Source organism: Henckelia pumila, chromosome 1, assembly GCF_033568475.1.
Source record: "Henckelia pumila isolate YLH828 chromosome 1, ASM3356847v2, whole genome shotgun sequence".
Lineage (NCBI taxonomy): Eukaryota > Viridiplantae > Streptophyta > Magnoliopsida > Lamiales > Gesneriaceae > Henckelia > Henckelia pumila.
In genome coordinates, this window is record NC_133120.1 from 115,179,118 (window position 1) to 115,193,640 (window position 14,523).

General features: G+C 36.1%; 2 protein-coding genes across 2 annotated transcripts; one reads left to right on the forward strand and one right to left on the reverse strand.

Moving 5' to 3' along the window:
• The first annotated feature begins 5,539 nt into the window (after positions 1 to 5,539).
• LOC140873228 (uncharacterized) lies at positions 5,540 to 9,228 on the forward strand. The gene is made up of 3 exons (XM_073276277.1): positions 5,540 to 5,698; positions 5,774 to 6,278; positions 9,000 to 9,228. The coding sequence occupies exons 1-3, from the start codon at positions 5,540 to 5,542 to the stop codon at positions 9,053 to 9,055; spliced, it is 720 nt and encodes a 239-aa protein (XP_073132378.1). The 3' UTR covers positions 9,056 to 9,228.
• Positions 9,229 to 9,456: 228 nt separating this feature from the next.
• On the reverse strand, positions 9,457 to 11,078 carry LOC140875750 (heavy metal-associated isoprenylated plant protein 37). Its single transcript, XM_073279534.1, has 3 exons — positions 10,910 to 11,078; positions 10,704 to 10,779; positions 9,457 to 10,541 (listed from the first exon to the last, which is right to left on the reverse strand). The coding sequence occupies exons 1-3, from the start codon at positions 10,946 to 10,948 to the stop codon at positions 9,661 to 9,663; spliced, it is 996 nt and encodes a 331-aa protein (XP_073135635.1). The 5' UTR covers positions 10,949 to 11,078; the 3' UTR covers positions 9,457 to 9,660.
• Positions 11,079 to 14,523: the final 3,445 nt, after the last annotated feature.

A 14,523-nucleotide genomic window follows, 5' to 3' on the forward strand; every position in this document is an offset into this window, starting at 1 on the left:
AATGATTTTTTTCAGCGTGATGTTCGCGCGAACATCTAAAAAAAAAAATACAAAAGGAGTGTATTTCATCTGTTGTAGCATAGAATCACCCTTATATCTGAATGAGTAACCGGGGATTAAGTGAACTTTTGTATTTCTTTTTCAAAACTTTAAACACGAATTGACTCATTGATGAGATGAATGACGCATAATAAAAGAATAATAAATTAATATACTTAGATAAGATAATAATGAATGATATCAATACTTTGTATAACGTGAGTCAAGCATATTGTATAAAGTAATAATGAACAATTCATCAATGTTTTATCCTTCATGATATCCCGGAGGAGATCAGCTCATCACATCGATGATCTTTATCCAAATGGTTAGGTCGGCAAGTCGGCACAGCTACCTTGCCATTATTCTCGGGTCAGCCAGATGGCAGATCGGCTAAGATGTTAGGTCGACAGGTCGGTGAAGCTCCCTCAAGTCGGCCAGATGACAGGTCGGCTAAGATGTTAGGTCGGCTGGTCGGCAAAGCTCTCTCGCCTTTATTCTCAGATCCGCGAGATGGCAGGTCGGATAAGATGTTAGGTCGACAGGTCCGCAAAGCTTTCTCGCCATTATTCTCCGGTCGGCCAGATGATAGGTCGGCTAAGATGTTAGTTCGGCATGTCGTCAAAGCTCCCTCGCCACACATATCAGGTCGGCAGGTCGGCCTATTTGACAGGTCGGATATGGTGTAAGCTCGGCTAATACATTAGGTCAGCCAAGCGAAATAGGAAGATTTGGGCAAGATCTTAGCCGAGATTCACGTGATTGCAATCCCAATATTCACAGATTCTAATTAAGGAAGGACGACACCGAATCCGGAGGTTTCTCCTATAAATATGAGGTTCAATTTCATTATTAAGGATACCAACATCATCAAGTGCACACACATCACTCACTATATTCTGTTATTCTAGTATCTGACTTGAGCGTTGGAGGAGATACATGAAAACAACTTTCGACCTCTCTTAACACTCTTGTTGTTGGTTGCAGATTCTCATCAGGTCGGACTAGATACGTTAGCTCGGCCAAGAGATCACATTATTGAGCATTATCAATTGACGCCGTCTGTGGGAAATTCTGAGATAAGACGTAGATATATCAAGTCGACAGCGCGGAGCAGGAAATATGACCAATATGACTTTAGATCAGCTCACTCAGTTGATTGCCCTCACAATGGAGGAAACCCTTAACCGGAAGTAAATCAAAGTCAAATATTCAGTGTTTACTTTTGGTCCAATGTATTGGATAGAATTTACAAACATTACCTTCATATTTTATCCCACGAGAAATTTAAACAAAAAAACCATTAGATTTATAAATGTAACATCAGTTATTACTCCTGGTCCAACTTAATAACTACTTGTATCCATATTTAATTACTCGAGATTTTTTATTTTTTTTTAGTATCACATTCATTGATTGCACATTGCAGTTTGTCCGATATGTGGTACGGCACTTTTAATGTAAAATTTAAGGATGTAAAATTGGTTGGGACACAATAGTTTCATAAAAATACATGAACTTCACGGTTCTTAGTTTTATGCTAATATTTTTATCAATCAGCGATACATATTACATCTCAAGAAAAAATTATGGGCTTAAATGATCATTGGGTTCCCAGTAAACAAAACACAACAAATTATGATAATTTATTTGAAATAGGTTGAACTCGACCCTAATTGACCGTGTCAACGTGTGATCCCCAAGATCACCCACGAACCATGGCCCCCCAACATTTATGTATTCACAAACACTAACCATTGTTGCTTCTACCCACCGCAACCAAGCTTCATTTATCCAATGTGTGCAGCAACCAATGTCACTTAACAAGGCTCGAAAAAATATTAACAATATCATATAATTCATTTGAAGAACTCGAACAACATATAATAATCTCAATAGTGGATCAAGTTTTGTCCATGTTACTCCAAATTCCGAACCCATACATTAAACAATATGTGTAACGCCCAGAAATTCGGCACGTAAATCCGCATGCATAACTAGGGGATTTAATAATTTTAAAATAATGTGAAAATGTGTTAAATTAATTTTATATGTTATTATGTGAATTATATGATTTATTAGCATGTTTTAAATGTTTGTTCGGCATTTAAATAGGTATGATGTGATTTATGAATTTATTTGAGAAAGTTTACTTTTTGATCGCGTAGGCGGGACCGTGGACGGACGAGATGCCAAAATATTTAGCCAAAAATATTTTATGAGTTTTTTTAGCCTTAAAATATTATTTTAAAGTATTGTGTCAAGAGAATTTTAGTATTTAATTATATATTAATTTAAGAATTTGTTTTTGGCCAAAATAAGTCATTTTATTGACTTTTATTAATATTTAAAAATTCCCAAAATTATATTTCGGGATTTAAGTTAAAAATCAGATTTAATTATCTGGTATTTAAGAGTTTTAACTTTATTTTATTGTATTCAATAATATCTTAATATCTTAACCATGTTTTATTAAAGATTTAACCTAATCCTACCCCTTTAAAAAAATAAAACCTACGGTAATTCACCTAGCCGCCTCCTCCACCTCTTCTCTTCCCCATCCCCACGCTCCTCATCAGATTTCTAGACCACCATAACCAACCTTTGGAGTTTTATCAAGTTTTGTTCGTCGTTCGTCGTCCGGTAACCGAATACGCGTCGGTATCAACACTTTGATCAAATATTCATCAAGGCACGTTTGATTTCCATTCTTTAACACCATTTAAATCATATTACAAATATTTTATGCTTACAAGATCTGTTATTGCATGTGTTTTGATCTAGAAAATAAAATATTAAAGTTCATGCATGTTCCTCACGTTTTTGCACTTCATGGCTCGGTTTTGCACTATTTCTGGACATGTCTTGGGTTCGAACTGCTGGCTGCTCATTCAGGGGTCTAAGGGGGTTCCTAAGGGTCGGTTTTGGCTAGGTGGTTCACGGCTGGAAGGGCTGGAACCAAGGGAAAAGGGGCTGGGACAGCAGCTAGGCGTGCAGAATTTTCTGTCGGGTTTAGGGCCTTTGGCCGAGCCATGCATGGGCTTGGCTCGAGTCAGGCCTGGTCAGGGGGATACACTTGGACCCTGGGGTGGTCCAGGTGTCGGACCTCCGGCCGTTGGTGGCCGGAGCTGGTCGGAACATGCAATGTATCATGGGCTGTCCAGAAAAGGAGCCTGCGCAGCTTGCATGGAGTTTAGGGGCCTTGGCCGAGCCATGTAAGGCTTGGCTCGAGCCAGGCCCTAGGCTGGGGTTGCACCTGGATCCTGGGGTGGTCCAGGCGCCGGAGCTCCGGCCAGGGGTGGCCGGAGTTGGGCTGTAGCAAAGGGGATAAGGGTCATGGCCGTGAGGTATGGTGAAGGGGAAAGGTACTGTTTTCCTTCCTTGGGTTTCATGGGCCGGGCTCGTTTTGGGTTCGGGTCGGGTCTAAATTGATGGGTCAAATAATTTTAGTCCGGGTCTAGATTTTTATTATTTGGGCTCGGGTGTTTTTATTTTAATTAAATGAGAGATTAATTAACAATTAATGGGTTTGGTCTTGATTAATTAATTAATTGGACTAGTTTAATGGGATTAAATAAATTATGTAAGTGAGCCCTCTAATTTGTCATGGGCCGTGTGATCCATGAGAATTATTGGGCCAAGTGTAGTCGGGTTTAATAATTTTATCGGTCTAGTTTATAATTAATGGTTAAATAATACTTTTATTAATTAAATGTTAAGTTAATTAGTTAATGGGCTTAAAGTATATTTTAAGTGAGCCCATTAGTTTCTCTTGGGCTTGAGGGCCCAAGAAGCTTAATGGGCCAGGTCAGGTTGGGCTTTTGGGTTTTTGGGCCAGTCTAAGAATTTTGGAGTTTAAGTCTAGCGGTCAGCAGCTCGAACAAGTCCTTGGAAAAATAAATGTTCGTAAATATATATTTAATTCATGCATGCATTTTTATTAGATATATAAGTATTATTTTTAAGAAAATAAATTAAATATATATTTACGGACAAATTTTCATGAAATAAAGAAATATTGAAAATTTTAAGTTCATGCATCATTAAGAATTTTCATGATAAGTTTAAGAGCATGTTATGAAAAATATTTTTATGGAAGTTGAAGTGAAGGTGGAAAGTGATGTGGTTGGAGGCCGGGATACCTGGGCCCGGTGACCTTCCTAATGATGTGTAAGTATGATGAGCTTATGGATCCAGCTGAGAGGGCTGGTGAAGTAGCAGCACAGAGGTGGAAATCCCACCGCCGCGTACGTTGGTTTATAGATTGATCAATCGCTCAGTATGATGCCACCGACATGGATACGACCTGTTGAGAACTAAGAAAATTTGATAAGTTAATTTATGATATTTATGATGATACATGTTATAGCATGATGATTAAATAGTATGGTTTTATTTCATGTTTATATTCATAATATTTTAAGAGCATGCACGTATAATTAATATTCACGTATTTTATATGATGTGTGCTTGTGTGTGGTTTCATTTTGTTATATAAGGATAGAACGTGCTGAGCCTCTAGGCTCACTAGATTTAAATGGTGCAGGTGAGCAGAATAATAATGAAGTTAATGTGTTCCCGACTGGCGGCGAGGGCGTATGAGTATCCAGGCGGCTAGTACCCGTGACCATCGCTCAATTATGAATTTTATGTTGAAACTAGAACATTTATTTCCGCATATGTTTTACTATTAGATTTTTAGTATTTATTTTATAAGTTTGCATGGATTTTTGTCAAGGAAATATTATTTAGGAATTTTATTATGACAATCTTATGGATTATTATTTAGTAATTAATGTTAGGTATTTATTTGCATGCATGTACTTCCGTTATTATTTATGTTTAATGTGTAAATTTATATTAAATTAAGTAAAGTTATTTTTAAGTATTATATATATATGTATGGGCATATATATATATATATATATATATATATATTTATATTCATTATTTTATTATCAGAGAGTTTTAAAAAAATTTTTTAGAAGTTCTAGGATGTTTCATTTGGTATCAGAGCCTTGGTCCTTGGAGGGTTACTAGTCTGCTACATGGAGCTCAGAAGCCGCACTGCCAGTCTGTAAGTTTTAAGTGTTTTAAATTATGATTTATGCATGGGACACATGAGTTATTTTTTTATTTATTTATGAAAATGAGAATTTAAAGTTACGACAGTCTTAAAGTCAAAAATATTAGTTATGCATGGCGATTTACGTAAAGAAATATGTGGTGGTACAGAATGCCTCCGAGACCAGTGAACAGACGTGGGGGACCTCCACCTCCACCTCCACAGAATCCTCTTTCAGCATTGGAGCAGGCCAATGCGAATATGATGGATGGGATTACTGCTCTGTTGGAGCAGCAGGCGGCACGTCCGAGGCTTTCACACGATGAGGATGTGGCTGAGCGGTTCCAGAAGAAGGGACCCAAGGAGTTTACAGGCACCACTGATCCGCTCATTGCCGAGGGATGGATCCGATCACTAGAGTCTATCTTTGACTACATGGGGATTACAGATGTGGACAGAGTCAAGTGTGCAATTTATATGATGAGAGGGGATGCAGCCTCGTGGTGGGAAGGCGCTGTTAGGGGCGTAAACCTACCTACTTTGACTTGGATAGAGTTCAGACGTATATTCTTTGCCAAGTATTTCACTGAGGATGTGCGCAGCCGCATGATCCGGGAGTTCATGAGTCTCCGTCAGGGGGACAAGTCTGTGGTGGAGTACATTACACAGTTCGAGAGGGGGTGTCGCTTCGTACCCCTTATTGCTGACAGTGCACCGGAGAAATTGAGACAGTTTGTTGATGGGCTTAGGGCGGACATCAAGCATGATGTACGCATGTTGGACGTCACCACTTATGAGGCAGCGGTGAGTAGGGCACTACGATCCGAGGAGGGTAGGAAGGATATCTTGAGGGAGCAACAGAGGAAGAGGCAGCTACAAACATCGTACCATGAGTCGTATCCACAGCAGGATGCAAAGAAGCAGTCTACTGGGCCGTCGAAAGGCCCAAATCCACTGAGACAGCAAGGAGCTATCGTCCCTCGTGCAGAAGCACTACCTCTCTGCCAGAAATGCCAGAAGCCCCATCCAGGACCGTGTATGAAGGGATCAGGCATGTGCTACCATTGCAAGGAACCGGGACACATTATGCTGCATTGTCCCAAGAAGAATGCTGCTGGACGAGTCTTTGTGATGCAGGCAGAGGAAGCAGCACCAGATACTTTGCGCATCACGGGTAATGTTATTTAAATGCATTAAATTTGTCGTATTTGGATTGCTCGATTCGGAACTACACGAGGAAACTTGTTCTTGCTTAGAGTTCATTTCAATTTCGAGGACGAAATTCCATTTAAGGGGGAGAGAATTGTAACGCCCAGAAATTCGGCACGTAAATCCGCATGCATAACTAGGGGATTTAATAATTTTAAAATAATGTGAAAATGTGTTAAATTAATTTTATATGTTATTATGTGAATTATATGATTTATTAGCATGTTTTAAATGTTTGTTCGGCATTTAAATAGGTATGATGTGATTTATGAATTTATTTGAGAAAGTTTACTTTTTGATCGCGTAGGCGGGACCGTGGACGGACGAGATGCCAAAATATTTAGCCAAAAATATTTTATGAGTTTTTTTAGCCTTAAAATATTATTTTAAAGTATTGTGTCAAGAGAATTTTAGTATTTAATTATATATTAATTTAAGAATTTGTTTTTGGCCAAAATAAGTCATTTTATTGACTTTTATTAATATTTAAAAATTCCCAAAATTATTATTTCGGGATTTAAGTTAAAAATCAGATTTAATTATCTGGTATTTAAGAGTTTTAACTTTATTTTATTGTATTCAATAATATCTTAATATCTTAACCATGTTTTATTAAAGATTTAACCTAATCCTACCCCTTTAAAAAAATAAAACCTACGGTAATTCACCTAGCCGCCTCCTCCACCTCTTCTCTTCCCCATCCCCACGCTCCTCATCAGATTTCTAGACCACCATAACCAACCTTTGGAGTTTTATCAAGTTTTGTTCGTCGTTCGTCGTCCGGTAACCGAATACGCGTCGGTATCAACACTTTGATCAAATATTCATCAAGGCACGTTTGATTTCCATTCTTTAACACCATTTAAATCATATTACAAATATTTTATGCTTACAAGATCTGTTATTGCATGTGTTTTGATCTAGAAAATAAAATATTAAAGTTCATGCATGTTCCTCACGTTTTTGCACTTCATGGCTCGGTTTTGCACTATTTCTGGACATGTCTTGGGTTCGAACTGCTGGCTGCTCATTCAGGGGTCTAAGGGGGTTCCTAAGGGTCGGTTTTGGCTAGGTGGTTCACGGCTGGAAGGGCTGGAACCAAGGGAAAAGGGGCTGGGACAGCAGCTAGGCGTGCAGAATTTTCTGTCGGGTTTAGGGCCTTTGGCCGAGCCATGCATGGGCTTGGCTCGAGTCAGGCCTGGTCAGGGGGATACACTTGGACCCTGGGGTGGTCCAGGTGTCGGACCTCCGGCCGTTGGTGGCCGGAGCTGGTCGGAACATGCAATGTATCATGGGCTGTCCAGAAAAGGAGCCTGCGCAGCTTGCATGGAGTTTAGGGGCCTTGGCCGAGCCATGTAAGGCTTGGCTCGAGCCAGGCCCTAGGCTGGGGTTGCACCTGGATCCTGGGGTGGTCCAGGCGCCGGAGCTCCGGCCAGGGGTGGCCGGAGTTGGGCTGTAGCAAAGGGGATAAGGGTCATGGCCGTGAGGTATGGTGAAGGGGAAAGGTACTGTTTTCCTTCCTTGGGTTTCATGGGCCGGGCTCGTTTTGGGTTCGGGTCGGGTCTAAATTGATGGGTCAAATAATTTTAGTCCGGGTCTAGATTTTTATTATTTGGGCTCGGGTGTTTTTATTTTAATTAAATGAGAGATTAATTAACAATTAATGGGTTTGGTCTTGATTAATTAATTAATTGGACTAGTTTAATGGGATTAAATAAATTATGTAAGTGAGCCCTCTAATTTGTCATGGGCCGTGTGATCCATGAGAATTATTGGGCCAAGTGTAGTCGGGTTTAATAATTTTATCGGTCTAGTTTATAATTAATGGTTAAATAATACTTTTATTAATTAAATGTTAAGTTAATTAGTTAATGGGCTTAAAGTATATTTTAAGTGAGCCCATTAGTTTCTCTTGGGCTTGAGGGCCCAAGAAGCTTAATGGGCCAGGTCAGGTTGGGCTTTTGGGTTTTTGGGCCAGTCTAAGAATTTTGGAGTTTAAGTCTAGCGGTCAGCAGCTCGAACAAGTCCTTGGAAAAATAAATGTTCGTAAATATATATTTAATTCATGCATGCATTTTTATTAGATATATAAGTATTATTTTTAAGAAAATAAATTAAATATATATTTACGGACAAATTTTCATGAAATAAAGAAATATTGAAAATTTTAAGTTCATGCATCATTAAGAATTTTCATGATAAGTTTAAGAGCATGTTATGAAAAATATTTTTATGGAAGTTGAAGTGAAGGTGGAAAGTGATGTGGTTGGAGGCCGGGATACCTGGGCCCGGTGACCTTCCTAATGATGTGTAAGTATGATGAGCTTATGGATCCAGCTGAGAGGGCTGGTGAAGTAGCAGCACAGAGGTGGAAATCCCACCGCCGCGTACGTTGGTTTATAGATTGATCAATCGCTCAGTATGATGCCACCGACATGGATACGACCTGTTGAGAACTAAGAAAATTTGATAAGTTAATTTATGATATTTATGATGATACATGTTATAGCATGATGATTAAATAGTATGATTTTATTTCATGTTTATATTCATAATATTTTAAGAGCATGCACGTATAATTAATATTCACGTATTTTATATGATGTGTGCTTGTGTGTGGTTTCATTTTGTTATATAAGGATAGAACGTGCTGAGCCTCTAGGCTCACTAGATTTAAATGGTGCAGGTGAGCAGAATAATAATGAAGTTAATGTGTTCCCGACTGGCGGCGAGGGCGTATGAGTATCCAGGCGGCTAGTACCCGTGACCATCGCTCAATTATGAATTTTATGTTGAAACTAGAACATTTATTTCCGCATATGTTTTACTATTAGATTTTTAGTATTTATTTTATAAGTTTGCATGGATTTTTGTCAAGGAAATATTATTTAGGAATTTTATTATGACAATCTTATGGATTATTATTTAGTAATTAATGTTAGGTATTTATTTGCATGCATGTACTTCCGTTATTATTTATGTTTAATGTGTAAATTTATATTAAATTAAGTAAAGTTATTTTTAAGTATTATATATATATGTATGGGCATATATATATATATATATATATATATTTATATTCATTATTTTATTATCAGAGAGTTTTAAAAAATTTTTTTAGAAGTTCTAGGATGTTTCAATATGATCAATACATCAACCATATATAATATATATCAGCTTGCACAACATACAAAAAAACATCATCGGATAATAACAAACTTGAGACGAAGTCAAATAATCCTAAACACAAAAGGCAACACAACAAAAGGGCAAATCCCTCAAGAAAAGGGACATCAAACTACAACTTCTTGAAACCAAAACATGCATTTTGGGTTCTTAGTCATGAGTCACAAAATGGAACAGCTACTTGTGTTCTCATCACTGAACATGTAAGCAGAAGAGTGATCTGCGGCGGCGGAGAAACCGTAGGGAATCGAGCCGTAACCGTGGTAGAAGCCGGTGGTTTGAGGGATGAAGGGAGACCTGTTGTACATCATCTGCGCTTGCTGGTGAAAAGGATTCATGGAAGAAGAAGCATGATATCCGCCATTGATGTTCATCATCAGGAGAGATGGGTCGTGTCCCGCGCTTGCGCTTAATCCGGCCACCGGGAAACCTCCGGTGGGATTATTATTATTATTCCCTTGGAAGACATGATTCATATTGTTTGGTTGGATCTGTAATCCTCTCCCGTTGTTTCCATGGAAACCAGCAAGATTCATCATGGTGTTTATGTCGTTTACCCTCTTCCCTTCTGCAGTAGTACTGTGTAGTAGTGTTTTCTGATGATTTACATTTCCATTTTCATTTACTTTCTTCAGAGCTGGATTCTTGGCCGATTCGGCTTGTTTCTGGAGCAAAGCCAGTTGGCTGATCTTATGCTTGATAGCTTGCATTTCCTGGTCTTGTTCTTCTTCTTCTTTTTCTTCTCCACCATCAGAATCAACAACACATGAGTCGTCTTGTAGACGAGTGGCAAAGGGGGATTTGGGGTTCTTCTTTTTCAAGGATTCAAGATTTTCGAAAAGATTTTGTTGCTGCCCTTTGTTGTTAATTATCTTGCTACAATATTCTTGTTTTCGCTTCTGGTTTTGGTGGTTGCCCTTTTGAGACCAGAGCTCCGCATGCTTCCCAGCCTTCACCAGTTTCTTGATCAACACTTGGGAGTCTACATTTCCTGAAACTGTTACTTTTTGCACCTCTGCATCTAACATTACTTTATAAACTCCTGAGTGCCAAAAACCAAATATAATATTACCATAAAGTTTGCGTTTTTACACTCATTTCTGAGTGATTGGAACTGATAACGAAACCTTTACTTGGAAAAAGTGGGAGAAAAAATATAAATATAAAATGTTTAAACAAATGAAAAAGGGAAAAAAAAAAACACCTTCGATTTTCTGAAGAAGTTTCTTCACTTTATGCTTGCATCCATCACAATGTATGTTCACTTTGAGAACACATGTCTGCATAAAATATTTTTTTAAAAAAAAATAAGGTGAAATTTTCCAGATGTAGCCCAAACACATGTTTAACTTGGTACATAAAATAAAACAAAGAAAGGAAAAAAAAAAGTATTTAAAAAGAGGAAATCACCTGGATCTTGAGGAGCTTGAAGTCTTCATCTTTAGTCATTTCTTGCAGTCTTTCTTCCTACTCACTTCATCTTTTGGTCAAACGAACAAGCAAGTCATTGGGGAGTGGAAAGGCTTTAAATAGAAGCATTTATAGAAGAGAAACTTCATTGGAGGTAGTGTGCTCATTTCTCACTTAAGGACGAGTAATACGATTTCACGGATCTATATTTTATATAAACCAAATATCATTTCAAAGATTTATGATATGATATGGGTTTATTTGTCTCATAATAAATGCAATGAAAGTTAATATATTTGATATAGAAAATTCAAATTAGATATTCGATTCACAAAATTATTTTATGAAATCATCCCATAATTTTTTTTTTCTTTCTTCTCCAATTTCTAAAAAATCATTTCTTATTTTTCTTCGGTCCTAAATTATCATGATATATTTTTTTTTCAAAAAATATGTATATCTTTAGAAAATAAAATAACTATTTTTAGAAAATAAAATAAGTCTCCTCAAGATATTATTCTCATTATGAAATAAATAATATCAACAATAACGTATCAAGCGCGAAATATTTACTATTGTGAATTTAAAATAAATTAACTTCAATGTTGATAGGTTGAAATTTAGAGAACATGTGTGTGTTGGAGATGACCTAAGTAAATATGGTACAATATTGATAACAAAGAGTAATATATACACACATTTTTTTTTGGGTACAACATGCAGCATGCTTTATGATCAAGTGGACCGAGTCAACGGATAAATTTATAAATTTATTTTGCGACTTGCGAGTAGGTAAATAGTTGAGACGGTATAATTTATTATGCAATAAAATTTAACAAAATTTCTTATTATTTTGTAATTTTTTTTACGAAGATAATAATAGTATTGGATATTATTTTCATGTCATGGACTCATGGTTTGTTTGTGTTATTTTATTTTAACAATAAATGGGTATTTTGACAATTTAAAACATTCTCGTTACAGAATAATAATAATAATAATATTATTAACATGTTTGTTTTATCTATTAAGGAACATTTTATTGAACAAAATGATTACAATTTACAAGTAAAATTCCATAAATTCTAAAAAGTATAAAAGTTACAAAATTGTACAACTTATAAAAAAATCTATACTTTTAGGGTTGTAATTGTAGTAACCCAAAATCCTTTTTACATGATTAAATTAGTTAAGCATGTTTTAAATGATTTAATATGGTTTAAGAGAATCCATTATGATAAAATCAAGTGAAAAAACGACTTTAGGATGTCCAAAAATAATCCAGGTAGTTTGAAGGCCCGATTAGTTCGGATCCATCCGAAGTGGTTTGGAAGCAGGGTGTGAGTTCAGACCGTACGAACTCAGTTCGAAGCTTCAGAACTGTAGCAGCTATTTGTCCGATTTGTTGTCAAAATGAGTTTGTCAAGTAGCAAGTTCGGACGATCTGAAAAGGAGATCGGACCTTCCGAACTGCTGGCATTATGTGTTGTCAAATTGTTGACACTTGTACTGCATGGGGAATTGGAAGCTCGAAGTAAGGGGTCGGAACATTCGAACTTGATCGGGGCTTTCGAAGTGTAGATCTGAGCTTTCGATCAGTGGCAGTTTGAGACATGGAAAACACACGAGTTCGAACCTTCCGAACTCTGTCCATAAATATGCCGCATATTTCTCACAATTCAATGTGTGTTTAAGGTGAAACAGTGTGTTCAATATATATTATTAGTGTTTTAGCCTTATTCTCGAGGGTCGGATGATAGCGAGGTGATACGAGGCTTGTAACAAAGCTGTTCTTGGGTCAGGTCCTTCTACATCAGAGGGCTGACGACGGACGCAAGTATAGTCCGAGATCTCTTGTAATATTAAGAAATATCTATTATCTTAGTTAAAGCTTTTAAAGCCGTGTCAATTATATAATATTTTTTGGACGTAGTGATTGACTATAGATGCGTGCACATCTAGACCAGTTGTTGAGGTACAAAATAATATCCGAGATATCCCAGTCGAGTATGCATGTTATATGTGTTGCATGTTTATCTGACATGTTTTATGTGCATATATGGTTGGACCCGCTAGTACGAGATCAAGTCACGTATATCCAAAGTTTATTTCTGGTGTGTGAGCCACTTCCTGCTACGACGGTTCAGAGTACTACATAACATGGTGTCTACCTGACTGAGCAAAGTTTGACTGAGATAGGTTTTTTGGTACTTATACATTTGCATTCACACACTCATAATATGTGTAAAATTATATTTTCGTATTGAGTGTTGTTATCACTCGCATCCTCAGTTGTATTTCTTGAAAACTCCATTCGACGGGGCAGTTGCAGATTAATCGGGATTTGTACCTATCATAGTTGGTGATCAGGGCTCAGGAGCAGGGGTTACCGGTAGTTTAGCTTAAATTATTATTATTATATTTGTATTGATTTGATTGGGTTTTATAATTATTTTACTTTTGGTTTTCAGTTCGTTGGACAAATTTCATGTTTAAGTTTTTGCAGTAGCTTTGATTACGTGTACTTTGTTAAGTTAATTACATATTTAAGTTCTGCTTATAGTCATTATGTTTATTTGAGCTAAAAACACAATATATAAATGTAATGTAATCTGAATATTTAAAAATTTAACTAATAATAAAATACAAAATACAAATCAAGTAATATATTTTTATATTTAAAAAATTACACTAAATTAACAAAATTTATTACATCATTTATGGTTTTTATATTATATAATGATTTAGATGGGTTTGATTCTCGTTGTGGTGGTAACAAATATACAAACACTTTTATAAGACTGTTTTACATATTATTTTTATGAGATAAATTTTCGATTTGGTCATCCTGAAAAAAATATGATTTTTTATATCAAAATATAATTTTTTGTTGTAAATATACATGATTAAATCGTTTCATAGATAAAAATTCATGAAATTGTCTCGAAAATTACCGTTCAATTTTTAAGAGTTTCTCGTGCAGATGTATTCAATTGGTTAGGGGTGTCAAAACCCAACCCAACCCAACCCAACCCAACCCGCCAACCCGAAAATTATCAGGTTGGGGGTTTTTGGGTTTGGGTTGAATCGATTTGACCCGAAAACTAACCCGAGTTGACCCGAAAATTTTTATTATGTTTTTTTTATATATAAAATTTAAAAATATTTGCTACATTTTTATGATATATTTGAAAAAAATTTATTATATATTGATATAATAGATTTTCGTGATTTAATGTTTATTTTGTATAATTTTATATTTTAAAATTTTTTTTTTATTTTTTGTAATAAATAAATTTTAAATTTTTTACAACTAGACTTTCAAATTTAAATTATATATAAACTTAGATTTTGTTATCATGTGATTAAATATTACTATTGTTATTGTGTGTTTTGAATTTTTATTAAATTATTTTGTTTAAAAAATAACAAAAAAATAAAATAAATCGAGTTGATTCAGGTTGATCGGATTAAACGGATTCGAATTATCCATTTTCGGGTTTAAATTGAATTCGGATTGAAAAATTTTTAAATAATTTTTTCATCAATATCACCTGAACATGCCCGAATTGACCCCCACCATTGGTTGCCTGAACTTAAAGGAAAATTTCAGC

Coding starts and splice junctions, on each gene's coding strand:
- LOC140873228 (XM_073276277.1), top strand. CDS start 5,540: ATGGGGATTACAGATGTGGACAGAGTCAAGTGTGCAATTTATATGATG. Junction 5,699..5,773: donor CCAAGTATTTCACTGAGGAT/GTGCGCAGCCGC, acceptor TACATTACACAG/TTCGAGAGGGGGTGTCGCTT. Junction 6,279..8,999: donor AGATACTTTGCGCATCACGG/GTAATGTTATTT, acceptor TAAATGGTGCAG/GTGAGCAGAATAATAATGAA.
- LOC140875750 (XM_073279534.1), bottom strand. CDS start 10,948: ATGACTAAAGATGAAGACTTCAAGCTCCTCAAGATCCAG. Junction 10,780..10,909: donor TCAAGCTCCTCAAGATCCAG/GTGATTTCCTCT, acceptor TATTTTATGCAG/ACATGTGTTCTCAAAGTGAA. Junction 10,542..10,703: donor ACTTCTTCAGAAAATCGAAG/GTGTTTTTTTTT, acceptor TTTGGCACTCAG/GAGTTTATAAAGTAATGTTA.